This window comes from Euleptes europaea, chromosome 3, assembly GCF_029931775.1.
Source record: "Euleptes europaea isolate rEulEur1 chromosome 3, rEulEur1.hap1, whole genome shotgun sequence".
In the NCBI taxonomy this organism is placed as follows: domain Eukaryota; kingdom Metazoa; phylum Chordata; class Lepidosauria; order Squamata; family Sphaerodactylidae; genus Euleptes; species Euleptes europaea.
In genome coordinates, this window is record NC_079314.1 from 3,888,816 (window position 1) to 3,906,358 (window position 17,543).

The 17,543-nt window shown below is 49.1% G+C and overlaps 1 protein-coding gene across 1 annotated transcript in view; it reads right to left on the reverse strand.

The window, feature by feature from the left end:
- Positions 1–6,937: 6,937 nt before the first annotated feature.
- The window catches only part of TGFB1 (transforming growth factor beta 1), a 37,163-nt gene continuing 26,557 nt past the window's right edge, over positions 6,938–17,543 (reverse strand). Inside the window, exons 5-7 of the mRNA XM_056845735.1 lie at positions 15,443–15,593; positions 14,075–14,228; positions 6,938–7,113 (exon numbers count right to left, since the gene is read on the reverse strand). Coding sequence (XP_056701713.1) covers positions 6,955–7,113; positions 14,075–14,228; positions 15,443–15,593 — 464 coding nt within the window. The 3' untranslated portion in view covers positions 6,938–6,954. The remainder of the gene's footprint in view (positions 7,114–14,074; positions 14,229–15,442; positions 15,594–17,543) is intronic.

Here is a 17,543-nt window from a genome sequence, read left to right on the forward strand (position 1 = left end):
AAAGATGATGGTTCTTCCAAAGATGTTGTTTCTGTTTCAGAATTTGCCAATTCTGAAAGAAACTAAGATTTTCCAACAGTGGAAAAAGGTGTTGGTGAATTTCATCTGGGGTAATAATAGACATAGAATCTCTTATAAAAATCTTATAGATGCCAAAGATAGAGGAGGTTTGGTGTTCCCTGATTTAAGATGGTAGTATGAAGCGACTTGTTTTGTCTGGTTAAAACAATGGATTTTATTAGAAAATCCCAGACTATTAGATTTAGAAGGACATAATATGAGATTGGGTTGGCACGCATGGTATGGTATGATAAAGACAGGGTGAATAAAGATTTTAAGCATCATATTATAAGAGCAAGTTTATTACAAGTTTGGAAGGGATATAAGGGAGGTTTTGAAGCTAAAACTCCAGGATGGCTTAGACCCCTGGAGGCTTTTTCAAGAAGAAGTCCAAATATGGGGAATATATACAGTATGAAAATGGTCAATGGAAATTAAAAAGCAAGGAAGAATTAGGTATTTTAGATTGGTTTAAATCTTTCCAATTAAATGATATATTTCAAAATGATCAAAGGGTAGGGCTTACAGTTAAGAAGTCAACTTTGGAGGTAATATTAGAATTGGAAAATAAAGGTATGATTTCCAAACTATCAACTGATATTAGAATACAATCTGGAACAAGAAAGAGTCAAAAAGGTTATGATAGCATGGGCAGTAGATATAGGACATAATATTCATCTGGAAGATTGGGAAAGACTTTGGAAAAAAGAATTTAAATTTACAATTGCTAGTAATAAAAGAGAGAATATGTATAAGATGTTTTACAGATGGTATATAACCCCAGAGATATTGGCCAAAATGGACAAATCTATTTCAGACAAATGTTGGAGATGTACAGAACAAAAAGGCACATTTTTCCATGCCTGGTGGACCTGCAATTTAGTTAAAAAAATTTGGGAAAAGGTTATAAGAGAATCTAACAATTTGATTTACGGGAACATAAAAAGGAAACCGGAATTCTGCCTATTAGGCCTATTACCAAAAGAAATGGAGAAAGCAGATAAGGTGATCTGTCATTATAGTTTTGCGGCTGCAAGAATAATACTAGCTAAAACCTGGAAGGGAGAAACTAGGCTTCTTTTAAAGGACTGGAGAGACAAAGTAATATATTTTGTACAAATGGCCAAATTAACTAATAGTCTACATGGAAATGATGTAGAAGAGTTTAAAAAAGACTGGCATAAGGCCTTTGTATACTGGGCTAACACGGCAAAGATTGATTTTATGAAGATTGTGAAAGAGTTGTAAATAAAATATTGTAGTAAAGGGAAACTAAATATATAGTGGATGATATAAAGTTAAGGGGTACTTCTCCGGAAGTCACCATGAGGGAGGGAAGGGGACTTACTTTTAATTCTATATTATTTTTTGTTATTTCTGTTAACTTGTTTTAATTTTGCTTAAAATCTTCTTTCTTCCCCCCCCGCCCCCCGTAATTTCTTTATTTCAAAAAGTTAATAAAAAATTCTATTAAAAAAAGAAAAGAAAGAAAGCTGTGGGACTGAAGAAGACTCCAAAACGATCGTATCCCAGCATTCCACTTTGATCTTCTAGTGTACTCATATAATCCAGTGTTTGCTACGTTTGCCCCATTCCTGCCTTTGGGATTTTGTGCTCTGCTTTCCTGTGATACCATTAAAGTCATCCCTTTTGAACTGCTTCGTTTCCTGGCGTGACTGTGGTTTTCCTGGGAACAAGTGCCCACATCAGGCTCCACCCCGAAAACTTCCTGACGGTGGTGAAGAGGGACCTGGCAACCCTAGCGAGTGACCAGCCTAGGCAACTTCACCGCAGAGGGGGCATTTGGCTCAGTGACAGAGCTTTGGCTTCTCATACATAAGGCTGCAGGTTCAATCTGGTTAAAAATGTCTGGGAGCCAGTTTCAGATGAGAGCCTTCTCAGCCTGAGAGCCTGGAGAGCAACTGCAGGTCAGAATAGCCGGTGATCCCAGGCTAATGGCAAGACTTGTGGTCTGACAGAAGTAGTGATGCCAGCCTCCAGGTGGGACCTGGGGTTCCCCCAGAATTACAGCTCATCTCCAGACTACAGACTGCATTTTCTCCTCTAGAGAAAATAGATGCTTTGGAGGGTGGCCTCTATAGTATTGTATCCCCCCCCCCCCCCAAAGGTCCCTGTCCTCTCTAGGCTCCATCCTCAAATCTCCAGGAGTTTCCCAACCTGGATGTGGCCACCTTATCCCCCTATCCCCTACCAGTGGCCAGGGGGGACATGGCAATCCTAGACAGAGGGCAGCTTCATCCGTTCTTAAGAACCCATGTCTCCCTGCTCTATGCAGCACTCAAACCCTGACTGCCTACACGGTTACCACAAAGCTCCTCAACAAGAACACGCACAAAAAAAAGCTTCTGAATTCACCAGGCCTTCCCAGCCAAACCTCTGTTTACAGTTCAGAGACCTGAGCCGAAATCCATCCCTGGCAACAGTAGGAAACTCCCCATGTGTGTTTACAACCAGACGTGTTGGCAGGATCCACTCAGCCTGGGTCTTTCTAGCCAGCCTCAGTGCACATCAATGGATGTAAACAGCTCTTCCCTCCCCAGGAAAGAAAGAGTCCCTCTCAGGAGCTTCCCCTCCTCAGTATTTAATTGGACCCAGAACTCTGCTCTGGGTCATGTGAAATCATAAGAGAGAGGACATTGTCTCTGAGCAGGTTCAGAGTGGATTTCTCCCCACTTTCTTCCTTCAGGTCTTAAGAAAAGCTTCCTTTTAAACCTCAGGGCCTGGTGGCTTGAATACTCCTCTGCTTCCTTACCTTCTCTGGTCTGTGTCTTACGTATTTAGTTCAGTGTAGCACTTCCATTTTATCCTCACTACAACCCTGTGAGGTAGGTTGGGTTGAGCGAGAGAGAGAGTGACTGACAAATCTAAAGTCACTCAGCAAGCTTCATGGGAGCATGGAGATTTGAAACCAGATCTCCTTGCTCCTTAGCCCACTCCTATGCACCACTGCCCCTCTTGGTTCCAGCCAGGTCCACCCCCAAGCCCATTTTGTTTGGCTGCTGCTAGGCCGCTTGGAGAAACCAGGACCGGAGTAAGATCCCTCAGTTATCAAGGCGTGTTGGCAGCAGCTGGAAGCCAATGAACTCTCTTCTCTCTGTCTGGGGAGCATCCTGTGCGGGGGCTGCAGCCAACGAACATCGACTGTCTGAAGCAGCACCCAGCAGCCGTGGCTTTGGGGGCCGAGGAGAGATCCGGAGGCTAGACTCTCTCTGCTGCTCAGCACCTATCCAAACTGGTAGTTGCTGATGGAGTGCCTGTATTCATTTCTCTAACACCTTTCTCTTGGTCTGCGCATATTTTCTTTCCCCATGCTAGTCACTTTCGCTCATGTTTCCCCCTGCCTCAGCAACTGGTCACATAATCACAGTGGTTTTCAGACCAGGGAAACCTGGGGCTCTTTAAAAGTATGTCAGTCACGGGGAACCATCTTTACTGAAACTCAGCTGAGGCCCAGGGGGCAGACATCCAAGAAGCCTCCCCAGTTCCTGGGGGCTTCCTCTGCAAAAAAAGTTAATATGGAAAAAGAGTCTTTCAAAGTAAAATTTTATGCATGAAATCTCACTGAATCTGTCCTGAATACCTCAGCTCCACATCAGCAACACGGCTAGCTGTGCTCAGGAATTATACCCTCTTTTAAATGTCCCAGTTTCACCCTGCTTGCCATGTCACCCTCTGATTGTGACTCCCCCCCGCCCCGCCGGTTGACCGAAGGGCAGATCAACATGTGTGAATGGGCCATCGCTTGTCAATGCAGGTGCTTTGCACGCTGAGGCCACAAGCCCTGCCAATGTGTGCCTGTAAGAAACAAACCAAAGGAGGGACTTGTGTGTGTGGTCTAGTCTCCGCCCTGCTTCTAAAGTGTTGCCAAACCAACACAGGGTTGAGTAGATTCTCAGCCACCATTTCCTACAGTTCTTCTCAAGGGAGTCCCACCAGTATCTTACATATGGAAAGTTGCCAGGTCTAGGGTTGCTGACCTCTTGACTTCAAGGTGGTGCCTGGAGGTCTCCCGGAGAAAATGGCTGCTCTGGAGGGTGGATTCTATGCATTATACCCTGCTGAGGTCCCTCCCATCCCCAAATCTCCATGAATTGACCAACCTGGAGTTGGCAACCGTAGCTAGGTCTATAGTGAGAGACCTCCCACCTGGCAACCCCGACTCACTTTGCCACTCAGTAGGGGGGAGGGGGGAATGAAGAAAAATATGTTATCACATTGATGGCATGATGGCATTTCCAGCCCAAACCCAGAAGCAATATTACACAGCTCTAGTATACAGCAGTAGCTGTATAGTAAAACACTGGCAACTCTACCCCACCTCAGCCTAAAACTGTCATTTCAATCTTCCCATTTATCTGGCATAGGGTTGCCAGCTCCAGGTTAGGAAATGCCTGGAGATTTTTGGGGCAGAGCCTGAGGAGGGCAGGGTTTGGGGAAGGACTTCAATGCCATAGAGTCCAATTGCCAAAGCAGCCATTTTCTCCAGGGGAACTGATCTCTATTGGCTGGAGATCAGTTGTAATAGTGGGAGATCTCCAGCTACAACATGGAGGTTGGCAACCCTACTCTGGCAACTGTTCTCATGACCCCCAGTCTAGCCCTGGATGAGGCACCCATTATCCCATCCCCACCTAGGATTGCCAACCTCCAGGTACTAACTGGAGATCTCCTGCTATTACAACTGATCTCCAGTGGCTCAGTGGTAGAGCATCTGCATGCAGAAGGTCCCAGGTTCAATCCCCTGCACCTCTAGTTAAAGGGACTAGGCAGGTAGGTGATGTGAAAGACCCCTGCCTGAGACCCTGGAGAGCCGCTTCTGGTCTAAGTAGACAATACTGACTTTGATGGAACAAGGGTCTGATTCATGTGTTCACCTGGAGAATGGCCACTTTGGCAATTGGCCTCTATGGCACTGAAGTCCTTTCCCTCCCAAACCCCGTCCTCCTCAGACTCTGCCCCAGAAACCTCCCACCAATGGCAAAGAGGGTCCTGGGTTGGCAATCCTATTTCTGGTCCAGGCCAGGCCTCCCGATTGTTCCTATTTGCGCTGTCATGGTAACAAACAGGCAGCTTCTTGCAAGGTCTCCATCAAACACCTACAGCCTCCCACCCGCCCCCAAGAATCACAGCCTTCTGCCAAGAATGTGATGGTCATAAACATTTACTCTCTGGCATAAGCATTGTTGACTGGGATACCATAGGCCAGGATGGAGCCAACAAACCACTGGACTTCATGCTTGGTGGGAGGAGGCAATGTCCCCCACCTGCTTCCAAAAGCAGCCACCCCAAGGCCTCCAGGAAGCCCACAAGCATGGCAGAACGGCCAAAGTTCTCCTTGATTTTTGTCTGCAAGGTCTGGTATTTGGGGGAGGTGGGGTAAACTGCCTCTGGACCTGGGGGTTCCATTTGACTGGAAGCCATCACAATCTTGGGGCAGCAAATTCCCTAAGTTTAAATGCCGCGTAAAGATGACATTCCTTCAGCCTACTGCCAATCGACTTCATTAAGTGGCTCCCCAGCCAAGCCCCAGGATTACAAAAGAGGCAGAAAAATGTCTTTCTGCCTCCGCCCCCTTCATAACAATGAGTTATCACAAGGAGTCTAGCGAGTCTGAAAGCAAAGGAAAACCCTTGTCCTCAGCTCTGAGAAGAAACAAGCAGTTCTTACAGGTTATTGCATTTGGGGGCAGGAAAAAAAATCTTTAATGTTACAGACCAAAATGACAATAATTTCGTATTTCCCTGAGCCAGCATTGGCACAGCTTCTTATCCCTCCATTAACCCAACATTGAATGAATACAACCCCCTCCAACCCCATCCTACCCTCTTCCCTTACTTCCTTTTTTCTTTCCAGACTTTTCTGGAAGGCTAACAGTAGGTGGAGTCTCTGGTCAAGGAGGCAGGCTAAATGGCTGGCAAGCCAAGTCCAATAGTGGGACTAATCTCCTGCCCCGTAGGAGCTCATCTCTTCCATATGGCTGGGCGCACTACCGCACGTGTCACAAGAGGCCGCCACACATGTCGCAAGAGTTGGACTACAGTATACACGGCACAGGTAGTCATTGAGGAGGTGGAGTTAATCAAGATGGGTGGTGTCCTAGTTCTCACGCATGTGCAGACAGGGAACTTTCCGAATCCTCTATGTTCTTTGGGGGTAGTGTCCTTGGCACTGCCTTGGTACCAGCCAAGGTATCGTAACATCTAAGAGGTCAGCAATTTTGACCCACTGAAATCTTAACCTTGTTGCTCAAAACGCCGTTCCAATACCTTGACGTCCACCCAATCCTGCATTCCTTTCAGGTTCTTTGGCCTTAAAAAGCAGACTTTCCTGCCATTTTGCAGAAAGGGGACTTTGGTGTTCCATCACTGCTGATCTCAGCATGGGGCCATGATAAAAATTCAACTGCCAGCTTATCCTTTTGATTGGGGCCGAAAAGTGGGGAGGGGGGTTTCCATTTCCATTTCCCTCTTTTTTTTTTTTTTTTTTTTTGAAAAATTGAAAATAACTATTATTCTTGCGGGGGAAGGGAAGGAAGATAAACTCTTTAAATAACTCTTTCAATATCTGAAGCAAAATGATTAAAAAAGGACTCAATATGTGCAAAGAATATCCCCCCAAAAAAGATTTTTAAAAATCAAAATAATAATAATAATAATAATATAATAATAAAATTCACGGAAGGCTGATATTTTGTTTTTTAAAAAAGCTTTTTTCTTTTTAAAGCATGAGGTTTGGTTTTTTTAAGAAAAAAAATCAGGAGTTGCAGATAGGCACCCTGAAATGGTTTCAGTCCTGGCCCCTTCTCTGCCTAGATTCTGAAAAGATTCCAGCCTGCCCAGAGATTTGCTGGGTCCATGAATCGAGTCCTTGTCCTCAGCTGCACCGGCACGATTTGACAACCATGTTTGAGAGCTGTTCCACCTTGGCGCCACGGCCGACATAATACACGATCCCTAATGGCTCGAGTTGATCTGGAACACAGCAAGGCGAGGCGGAGGCAGACGGGTTGTGCTGGGTATAGAGAGAGAGAACCTAAAGAGGAAGGGGGGGGGAGAAGAACAGTCTATTGAGAAGAGGGACATTTTGGAAGTCTCTGGCAGCAACAGAGACTTATTTATTTACAAAATAAATCGGGCCACCAAGGCAGCCAACAAATGTAAATTGTACACAATGACACCGCATTTTAAAACCATTTAAAATCAACCGCTCCCCCACCAAAACAAACACATCAATAAAGCAATGAAAAACAGGGCTGAAATACTTACAAAGATATTAAAACAACAATTAAAATATTGGTCACGAAGGAGTGATCACTGAGGGAATGGCAAAAAAAAAAAGCCTTTACCCACTGGCGGAAGACCGGCTGTACAGAAGGGGACAGACAAATCTGAGTTTTGGTTCCACAACTGAAGAGGCCCTCTCCCAGGTTGCCACCCACCTAATCTCAGAAGGTGGGGGCACCTAAAGCAGGGCCTCCAAAGATGACTGTATCAGTTGGGCAATGTTCTTCTCTGGGCAGACCTGTCGAAGTTTATGCAGGTTTTATTCACAGGCTGGGTGTCCACAGACAGGAACAGTGGCAATCTCTTACAGGAACTCTCTGGATGTTAACGTCGGAGGATAATGATACTCGCTTAGATCTTCAAGACTTGGATCAATTACTGGACGATGCCCGGTTGGCAACTGAGGATTTACAAATATTAACTGGACTTTTGGATAATCTTATTTCTCGAGAAACTCTTTCTACCATGGCGGGAGCCCCGCCGGAGGGTTTTTCCCTGATCCCGGATGCAGCCAGCTGTCAGGCTGAGGCCAAGCGAGTCGCTATTAGCACCGCTCTTCTCCTTGTGGAATGTACAAAGGACACCCCGGTAGCCACCTTGGCTCAAGTTTTGACCTCGACTTTTGGAGCCGAGGCACCCGCACTGGCGGTTCGAGTACAACCTCTGCTGGGCGGGGAACCCGACCCCATACTCTCACTCCTGGAGACAGAACTTTTACCGCGCATTACGGCAGAGACTGCCCTAAGACTTGAGAACGCCAAAGTTCTTGCGGATCAGCAAGCCGCCGAAGTGGCTAAGGTCGCAAGAGAGAGAGAAGCTGCGGAAGCAGCCAGGGCGGCTGCAGCAAGGATTAGGGATCGAGCGAACGTGGACACGCGCCCCAAGGACAATGTACAAGGGCTATCAGGTCTGTCTTTTTCCCCGGCGTTTGTCCCGTTGCGCGCGACCCAACGCGCACGCCGTTTGGCTGACCGACGTCGAGACTCAGGAGAGTCTGAAGACGAGGATCTATATGGGGATAGCTCTCAATGGGCCACAAGCTTCCGGACCAGTAAACCTCATCTTACTGGTGGCCCAAGTGAGGAGGTTCATCTCTTACGAGCCCAGAATCGGGAGCTCTCCGACCGTGTTGATCAACTCCAGGAACTAATGGAACGTATGCTTCAGGAGAACAGGCAATTACAACAAACCCTGATAGCTCAGAGACAGCCCGTTCCGATACCGGGTCAGGGGGTACCCGTACAGCCACCCGCTAATGTGCCTGCTCCACCCTTGCCTCCTGGAGCTCCTGTTATTCCTCCGCCCGGACCACCCGTGCAACCACCCGCTAATGTGCCTGCTCCACCCTTGCCTCCTGGAGCTCCTGTTGTTCCTCCGCCCGGACCACCCGTGCAACCGGGCCAACCTGCGCCCGGCCCTTGGAAGCAACTCAAATTGAGGACTACGTATGACGGATCTCTCGAGACTTTGCCTTGTTTCTTGCATCAAGTGGACAGTTATATGCGAGAACAAGGACAACTTTTCCCCACGGAAGATAGCCGGGTGCGTTACGTAGCTTCCCTTCTGACAGGTAAAGCGGCTGACTGGATGGTCCTCCAGTTTGACACCCGCTCTCGTGCTATTCGTTCCCTCAACAACTTCATGACTGCCCTGAGAAGGAGGTTTGAGGACCCCTTCCTGGGGGAAAGAGCCAAAACGGAACTCTTACAATTAAAACAAGGCTCTGCTACAGTTCGAGAATTTGCCGATGAATTTCAACGACTGGCAAGTAAAATTGTAGGTTGGCCCGAAACCACCCTGATCCATCATTTCAGGGAAGCCTTGCATCCTGACATTCTGAACTGGTCTTACATGCGGGGCGATCCCGATACCCTCGAAGACTGGATCCTATTAGCCGAGGAAGTGGAAAGCCGCCGACGCTTTATTTCTCTCGTTCGTCAAAAGCACAAGGAAAAAGGCACCCAAAAGCCTCAACCCAAGGCACCACTGCTCGTCCCACGAAATCCCCCACGTCCCCCCCAGGAACGTGAAGCCCGATTTCAGAGGGGTGCCTGTCTTACTTGCGGAGAAATGGGCCACTTTGCAGCCGTTTGCCCGCGCCGCCAGGAATTATTTCGTCCCAGCACGACAACCCGCGCCCGAGGTCGTCCACCACGCAGAGGCACCGCGGCCACCCGCAGCGCAGCTCCGGGAAGACCCACACCCTCTGCACTCCATGCCGGGGACCCAGCCTCCCTGCCTACTACCAACGACCCCGCCGGGTCTCGGATTACAAGTGCCCCATTGGGGGACAGCTTTCCCTCTTCGGATGAGGAAAATCCTTGGATTTCTCCAGCCTTAAACCTGGAATCTCCCCTCGACTTGTCAAAAAACGGCTCCGGTCTGTGGTGAATGGAGCGTCTCCACAGACCTCTCAGGATCTTCCTATCAAACCGAATGCTCCTACCAAAATCAAAGAAGTGGACTCCACCGTCTACGTGGATGCAGTTTTACAACACCTTAACGGTGGTCCACAACTCCCCGTCAAAGCACTAATTGACTCCGGTTGCTGTCGCACTCTCATAAGCGAAGCCACTTTTGCTGCACTCAGAGCCGACTCTGAGGCTTTACCCGCCCCCGTCCAATTTGCCCAAATGGACGGAAGCCATTTCCAGGGGGGTCCAGTTGATCACCGCACCATAGGGGTGGCAATGGGAATTGGTTCCCACTGGGAACAAATAGACTTCACTATAGCCCCTATCCAATTTGAAGTGGTCTTGGGAATTAACTGGATTAAAGGACATAGTCCCAGTATTGATTGGGAAACAAACACTATCTCCTTCGCTAGTCCCACCTGCGACCAGCATCGGCAGAACTTTGCTCTGCTATATCCGCCCGTTCCAGCATTAACCTCTACTGCCCCAGCACCACCGGTTCTACCTGCTGTATACCGGGACTTTGAAGATGTCTTCGACCTTAGGGAATGTGATGCCTTACCCCCCCACCGGGCCTCAGACTGTGCGATTGAAGTGGTAAAGGACTGCACATTAACCAAGAGTAAGATTTACCCTATGAGCGCTTCCGAGCGCACTGTCCTCCGGGACTTTTTGGACAAAAACCTCGCCAGAGGGTTCATTCGCCCTTCGAATGCCCCAAACTCGGCCCCCGCGTTTTTCGTCCGGAAAAAAGAGGGCGACCTTCGCCTGTGCATTGACTTCAGAAAGCTCAATGCGGTTACCCAGACCAACGCCTATCCTATCCCATTAATATCGGATATTTTGGGACAATTACAGGAAGGCCGTGTGTTCTCTAAATTAGACTTGGTGGAAGCTTACTACCGAGTCCGTATCCGCGAAGGGGATGAGCACCTCACTGCCTTCTCTAGCTGTTTCGGAATGTATGAATTCCTAGTGATGCCGTTCGGATTAAAAGGGGCCCCGGGGGTCTTCATGCAACTCATCAATGAAATCCTACATGACCTTCTATATCGTGGGGTGGTGGTCTATTTAGATGACATTCTCATTTATTCGAAAACTATGAACGAGCATGTGGCTCTGGTCCGGGAAGTTCTGCAACGCCTGCGTGACCATCAACTTTTCGCAAAACTAGCTAAGTGCGAATTTCATCAAAGCAAACTCACGTTTTTGGGATACATCATCTCCCACCAAGGTCTTCGCATGGACCCCGCCAAAGTCCAAGCCGTCCTCGATTGGACTCCCCCCACCAACCGTAAGCAAGTACAACAATTTCTGGGATTTGCAAACTTCTATCGGGGATTCATCCCTAACTTCGCCCAGGTGGCTCTACCCATTACGGACCTACTGAAAACTAAGGGAAAAGTAAGCTCGGCTGCCTTGCCCTCCGCAAAAATCCTATGGACTGAACAATGCCAAGCCGCTTTTCTGGCCCTCAAACGCCTCTTCACTTCGGAGCCGGTGCTACGGCACCCAGACCCGAATCAAATGTTCATTGTGCAAGTCGATGCTTCTGATGTAGCCATGGGAGGGGCTCTCCTCCAGCAAGGACCGGATGGTCTTCTTCACCCTTGCGCTTACTTTTCAAAAAAATTTGCGCACGCTCAATTAAACTGGCCCATCTGGGAGAAAGAGGCCTCAGCAGTTCATCATGCACTGACTCTATGGCGACAATTCTTGGAAGGGTCTAAAGTCCCCTTTGAGGTTTGGACCGATCACAAAAATCTAGCTGCCCTCACGGGGTCCCATAAGCTATCGGCGAAACAACAACGGTGGGCGGAGTTCTTTGCTCAGTTCCGTTTCACCCTGAAGCACGTCCCTGGGAAGCAGAACGTTCTCGCGGATGCCCTCTCCCGTTTACCACAATATCCGGTAAAACTCGAGAGACCCACCAACTCTCTGTTCACCCCTATGCAACGTGGGACCCTACCTATGCTGGCTGTGCAAACTCGATCCCAGCATCAGCACGCCTCACCCAACCTACAAGCTCCGCCAGCCCAACCGGCTGCCCAGCCGCCACCGCAACAGACCGGCGTTCCCGCCCTTCCTACCCCTCCGGCCGCCCAGCCGCCTGCAGTCTGCGCGCCGCCGCACGTAAGCACTAGCCCCATAACTGTTTCTAAGATCTCCATGGCCGACGGGGGGGCCCCCTCCAAAATCCCCATCTCCGAGTCCTTTTTAAATGTCCTTCGGGACCAGTGCCTTTTAGAACGCTCCGCTCATACCCTACCCCCTGGTGTTTTGGAACAGGGAGGGTCCTGGTACAAGGACTCGAAATTGTGTGTACCCAAAGCTCTCCGGAAGGACGTTTTACATTTAGCTCATGGAGCCAAAACAGCTGGGCACTTTGGGTTTCTGAAAACCCTTCACTTATTGCGCAGACAGTTCTGGTGGGGGGGAATGCGTTCCGACATTGACTCCTTCATCCGCAGCTGTCCCGTTTGTGCCGCTGCGAAACGATCGCAGGGCAAACCCCCGGGACTGCTACAACCTCTTGAAACGCCCAGCAAACCTTGGGAAGTGATTGCTATGGACTTTATGACTGATCTCCCTCTCAGTGGGGGTAAAACTGTGTTGTGGGTTGTTACTGATTTGTTTTCTAAACAAATACATTTGATTCCATGCGCAGGGATCCCCTCTGCTCAGAAACTGGCCCGCCTCTTCGTGACGCATATCTTTCGTTTACATTCGTTTCCGCGTAAGATAATTTGTGACCGCGGAAGTGGTTTCGTTTCTAAGTTTTGGAAAGCTTTCCTCAAGTTGGTGGGAGTAGAACAAGGGTTGTCTAGTGCATACCATCCTCAAACTGATGGTCAAACTGAACGTGTCAATGCTGTACTTGAATGTTATTTACGCTGTTATGTTAACTACCACCAGGATGACTGGGTGGAACTGTTACCTTTAGCAGAATATGCCTACAATAATGCCATGCATCAATCCACAGGTTTTAGCCCATTTTTTGCTGTATATGGACAAGATTTCAGTCCTATTGCTCCTGCAGATGATGTAGAGGGGGAGGGGAACCCCGACATTGCCTCCTGGGCACACGCCCTCCGTACCACTTGGCCCTGGCTCGTTAGCAACCTCGACCGAGCCAAGCGTAAATACAAAGCGCAAGCTGACAAACATCGCTCCCCCGGGGGTGATCTGCAAGTGGGTGCTTTGGTTTACCTTTCCACCAAAAATCTCCGTTCCACCCGTCCGTGCCATAAGCTCAGTGCTAAATTCATTGGCCCTTTCCCCATCACCCGGGTCATAAACCCTGTCACGGTGGAACTGGCTCTCCCCAAGTCCTTGAGGCGTGTGCATCCTGTTTTCCACATTAGCCTCCTCAAACCCCATGTTGCTTCTCCACAGTGGCATCCGGATCCGCCTCCTGCGCAACCCATCATGGTGGGGGGGGAGGAACACTTCGAAGTCTCCAAGATCCTTGACTCCCGTGTTCACCATGGCAACCTGCAGTATTTAGTCCGTTGGAAACATTTCCCCCCTGCCTATGACGAATGGGTGCGCGCACGGGATGTCTCCGCCCCCGACCTCGTCAACGCCTTTCACATTGCTTACCCGGATAGGCCGGCCCCCTTGCGAACTGGGAGGGGGCCTTGAGGGGAGCAGAATGTCAGGCTGCTATCTCGGTTTCGTTATTGCCTCTGTCTCTGCGCTGTATTGTCTGGCCCCCAAGGTCGCATACCTAGGCCTGGGAACTCAGCTCCTGGGAAACTGTATTCAGCCTATGCTTGTAATCTCCCGCCTTTTCTGCCTTATATTATCTCCCAGCTAGTGAGTCTCTCATAGCTGTCATTTTATTCGTTTGCACTGTATGCCTATTTGACCAGTAAAAGCCATCTGTTTGGACTCTATATGACTTTGTGGTGATTTCTGGTTCTGTGGGCCAAGGGCTGACACCTGGGCTTCCTCGGTAGTCTCCCATCCAAGAACTAACCAGGACCAACCACGCTTAGCTTCTGTGAGCTGACAAGATCAGGCTATCCTGGGCCCTCCAGGTCAAAGCAGAAACAAACAGGTGCTTTGCCTTTGCCTGCCTCTGCATAGCAATCTTGGACTTTCTTGGTGGTCTCCCATCCAAATACTAACCAAGGCCAACCCTACTTAGCTTCCAAGATCTGACAACATTGGGCTAGCCTGGGCCATCCAGGTCAGGCCTAATCAACTTTATAGTGGTTACCAAAAATAAAGAAAAGGGAACAAGGAGGCAGGTGGGCCGTCGAAAAGAGAGGGGTGTGCAATCATACCCACCTTGCTGTACTGAGTGTCCGAACTCCAGAGGTAGGGGCATGGCCCCATGCAGAAGTTGGCATAGTAGCCGCTGGGCTTGTGAATCCACTTCCAGTTCAGATCCTTGCGGAAGTCGATGTAAAGAGGCTGCACGCAACAGTTCTTCTCGGCCAAACTTGAAGAGAAAAACCCCAAAGACATTGGAGAGTGAATCACCCGGTCTTTCCCCTGGGGCAACCATTCCCTATAGGATTGCCAGCTCCAGGTTGGGAAATACCTGGAGATTTTGGGGGTGGAGCCTGAGGAGGGCAGGGTTTGGAGAGGGGAGGGGCTTCAGTGCCATAGAGTCCAATTACCAGAGCAGCCATTTTCTCCAGGGGAACTGATCACAGTTGGCTGGAGATCAGTTATAATAGCAGGAGATCTCCAGCTACCACCTGGAGGCTGGCAACCCTAATTCCCTAGTTCCCCCCTCTTACAGCCAGGCAGTGAAGCCCAGGGGAGATAGCCTCCCCACAGTCATAACTCGCTAGGACCACACCCCAGTCTGATCCTTGTGGTGGGACAAAACCTAGGTGGTCCTAGCTTCTGGCTCCTACTGCCAGCCAAGTTTTTCCCAGCCTCCAAAGAGACTACCCTCTCAAACTGCACTTCTTGACTTGAACAGTGGCTCCCATTCCGTGTGTGCTTCCAATTCCATGGGGAGTCAACACAGCAGGCAGGCAGGATGGTAATTTGGGGAGAGGTCCCTTATTCTATAGCAAAACGCATCCCTTGGTCCCAGGGTCAATCTGGATCATCTCCTGTTAAATGATCTCAGCTGGCAAGTGCTGGAAAAGACCTTTCTCTGCCGATAATGTGACTCGATATAAGCTTTAAAATGTTTTAACGACACACCAAGGGCAGAGGCCATGGCTCAGCGGTAGAGCGCACACTTTGCATGCAGAAGGTCTGGGAAAAGAGCCCGTGAAGGGCCTTCCCGTGCCTGAGACCCTGCTGGTCACCACAGGCAATTCTGAGCCAGATGGACCATGATGGCTTTTTTCTGTAGTAACCTGCTGCTCTTTGATAGTGCAGGGCTGTTTCCCTTGGGGTCACGCTTCTGACGACATTGGGTCTTTGTTTTGATTATGCATGCCGCTTCTGACTGTCAGATGTTGCCTCGCTCTCCCCCTGCATTTCAGAGACCCGTTTTATCTCAAATTTCAAAACGCAGGCAAAACGCGGGGAAACACAAGGGGAGAGTGAGGCAACCTCTGATGTTTGGAAACGGCAGGCATAATCAAAATAAAGACCCAAAGACGTCGGAGGGGTGACCCAAGGGAAACAGCCATGCATAAAAGGCCACAAAACCCCCTCTTCTTGGCTCCCTCCTGCCTTGGAACTCACTCGCTGCAGTACTGGATGCCGGCCGTAGCTCGCTTGTGCCGGTGGCTTTGTAGTTGTTCAGCACGATCAGGTGGCATCGCCATCACCAGCAGGTAGGGCACCTTCTGTGTGCGGCTCAGGCTTTCCTGGTCCCCTCGCTTTGTTTTTGTGCCTGGAAAGAAACAAGCATGGGGGGGGGGAGATTGGCACCTGAAACCCACTCCCCATCACTAGTCGATGGAAACCGAACAAGAGCAAGAAGATTGCCGTCACTGGTATCTACTGCAGTGTTGGCGAGGGGATTCCAACCCCTTCTTCCCCTTCCAGTATTGCGGGGCAGATTTAGATGCATTTGCTGTGCCAACGAAGATAATGTTTCTGAAGTTAAATCAATGGGACTGATGAATTTAGCTGTGCACTGGGAGGCGCGTCCACACTAGACTTGTATATCACTTTAACAGATGTAGCTTTCCCCCCCCCCGAAGGATTCTCGAGTTTGTAGTTTGGTGAGGAAGTAAGACTTCAGCAAGTGATCAGTAGCCTCCCTTCTTCACAGAACCACAGGGGACTTTGTCAGGCGGTACGCATTTGGTAATCTGGTTGTTTGTACTCTCCTGCCAAGCAGTAAGAATAATTTCTCTCTTGGTCCATACTTAATCAGAAACCACTGAGGGAGTGCTAATATTCTCTTTTTCCCACTTTGAAGAGAAGCTTTTTGAGTGGTTACAAGTGGGCCACTTGGCAAATGGTCTGTATTCCCCCTACAAGCCCCAGGATTTCCTGTGATGACGGAATTGATCTTAGTGTTCTGGGCAGGGGTTTTAGGAGTAAGTAGAATGGGCAGAGGAAGGAAGAATGAAGGAAGAGGTTTATTGGGTGGCTCCCGCTAGGAAGAACTACGATGTCCCCACTGTTAGAGGAGCCCACACAACAAAGTACAAATGCAGACAGTGAAACACAGCTTGGCTTGCTTCCTTGAGCCCTCTGGACCGCCTATGCTTTGCTAGTTTCAGAGGGCAGCTGTGTCGGTCTGCAGTAGAAGAGCTAGATTCAAGTCCAGTAGCACCTTACAGACCAACAAGATTTTTGGGGTACGAGCTTTCGAGAGCTAAAGCTCCCTTCCTCAGATACAAGTCAGAACAGAGATCCCATAGTCCTTTATCCCAGTCTGAAGGGGGGAGGAGAGGTTGCTAAGAATGGAGTCAGAATGCAGAGGTACAATGCAAAATGTAATCAGCTTGATTAGAAATTAGAAATGCTTTGCCGGCACTTTTGTTATTATGTGCTGTGATCTGGATTGTGTAGGCTGATGTGTGTCTTTCTGGGGGGAGGGATGTGGGAGGTTCTGCCCACCCTGTGTTTCAAAAGTGGGTCAGATTATCTGACTTCTTAATTCTGCAATCTGTCATTTGGCTGAGTATGAACATCCAAGAGGATGCTGCTCAGGGCAGGAGCGGACACGTTTCAGCCACAGCAGCTCCCCAAATCCTGAAATATGTTTTGAAGTGAAGCAGCTGAAGTCTTAAGAGGGGAGTGCTGGCCAGCAGACTCCATGGAATCGGCATGTTCACCAAGACCCATTCTCTCTTATGAGCTTATTTTTAGCTGATGGATCTCAGCGAGTGTGCCAGGGAGGTGGGGCTCTACGTTGCCTCCCTCTGACAGTCCCATAATATGGATCACATGGAGTGCCATCATAGAGGGTTACTGGGATTGGCATAGTTCCCCCCCTTTCCACACTTCCATGGTTGAAAGAATGACAGGCATGTGTGTGTGTAGGAAGAAGATCCCTCGCCTTCGTTCCCAGGAACAGGCAAGTCCTGTCCTGATGGCAGGATCTGCTTGCCGGTTGTTGACACCTTGCTCTTACAGGCAACGAAGGAGAGGTATACAGGTAGGGAGATGAACCAGGCCTCTAGGGCGGAGGCCATCCTGAATCTGGGCTCAGAAGGTGTCTTCTCCAGCCCAGGATCTCTGATGGTTACTGAATGGACCATTCTGGTAAACAGGCAAGAGCAGAAAACTCTTATACTTATAACAGACATTTCAGATTGCCTGCAGGTCATAAGGGCTGAAATTACACAGATTTCTCTCCTATGCCTGAACACATATAGACCCAACA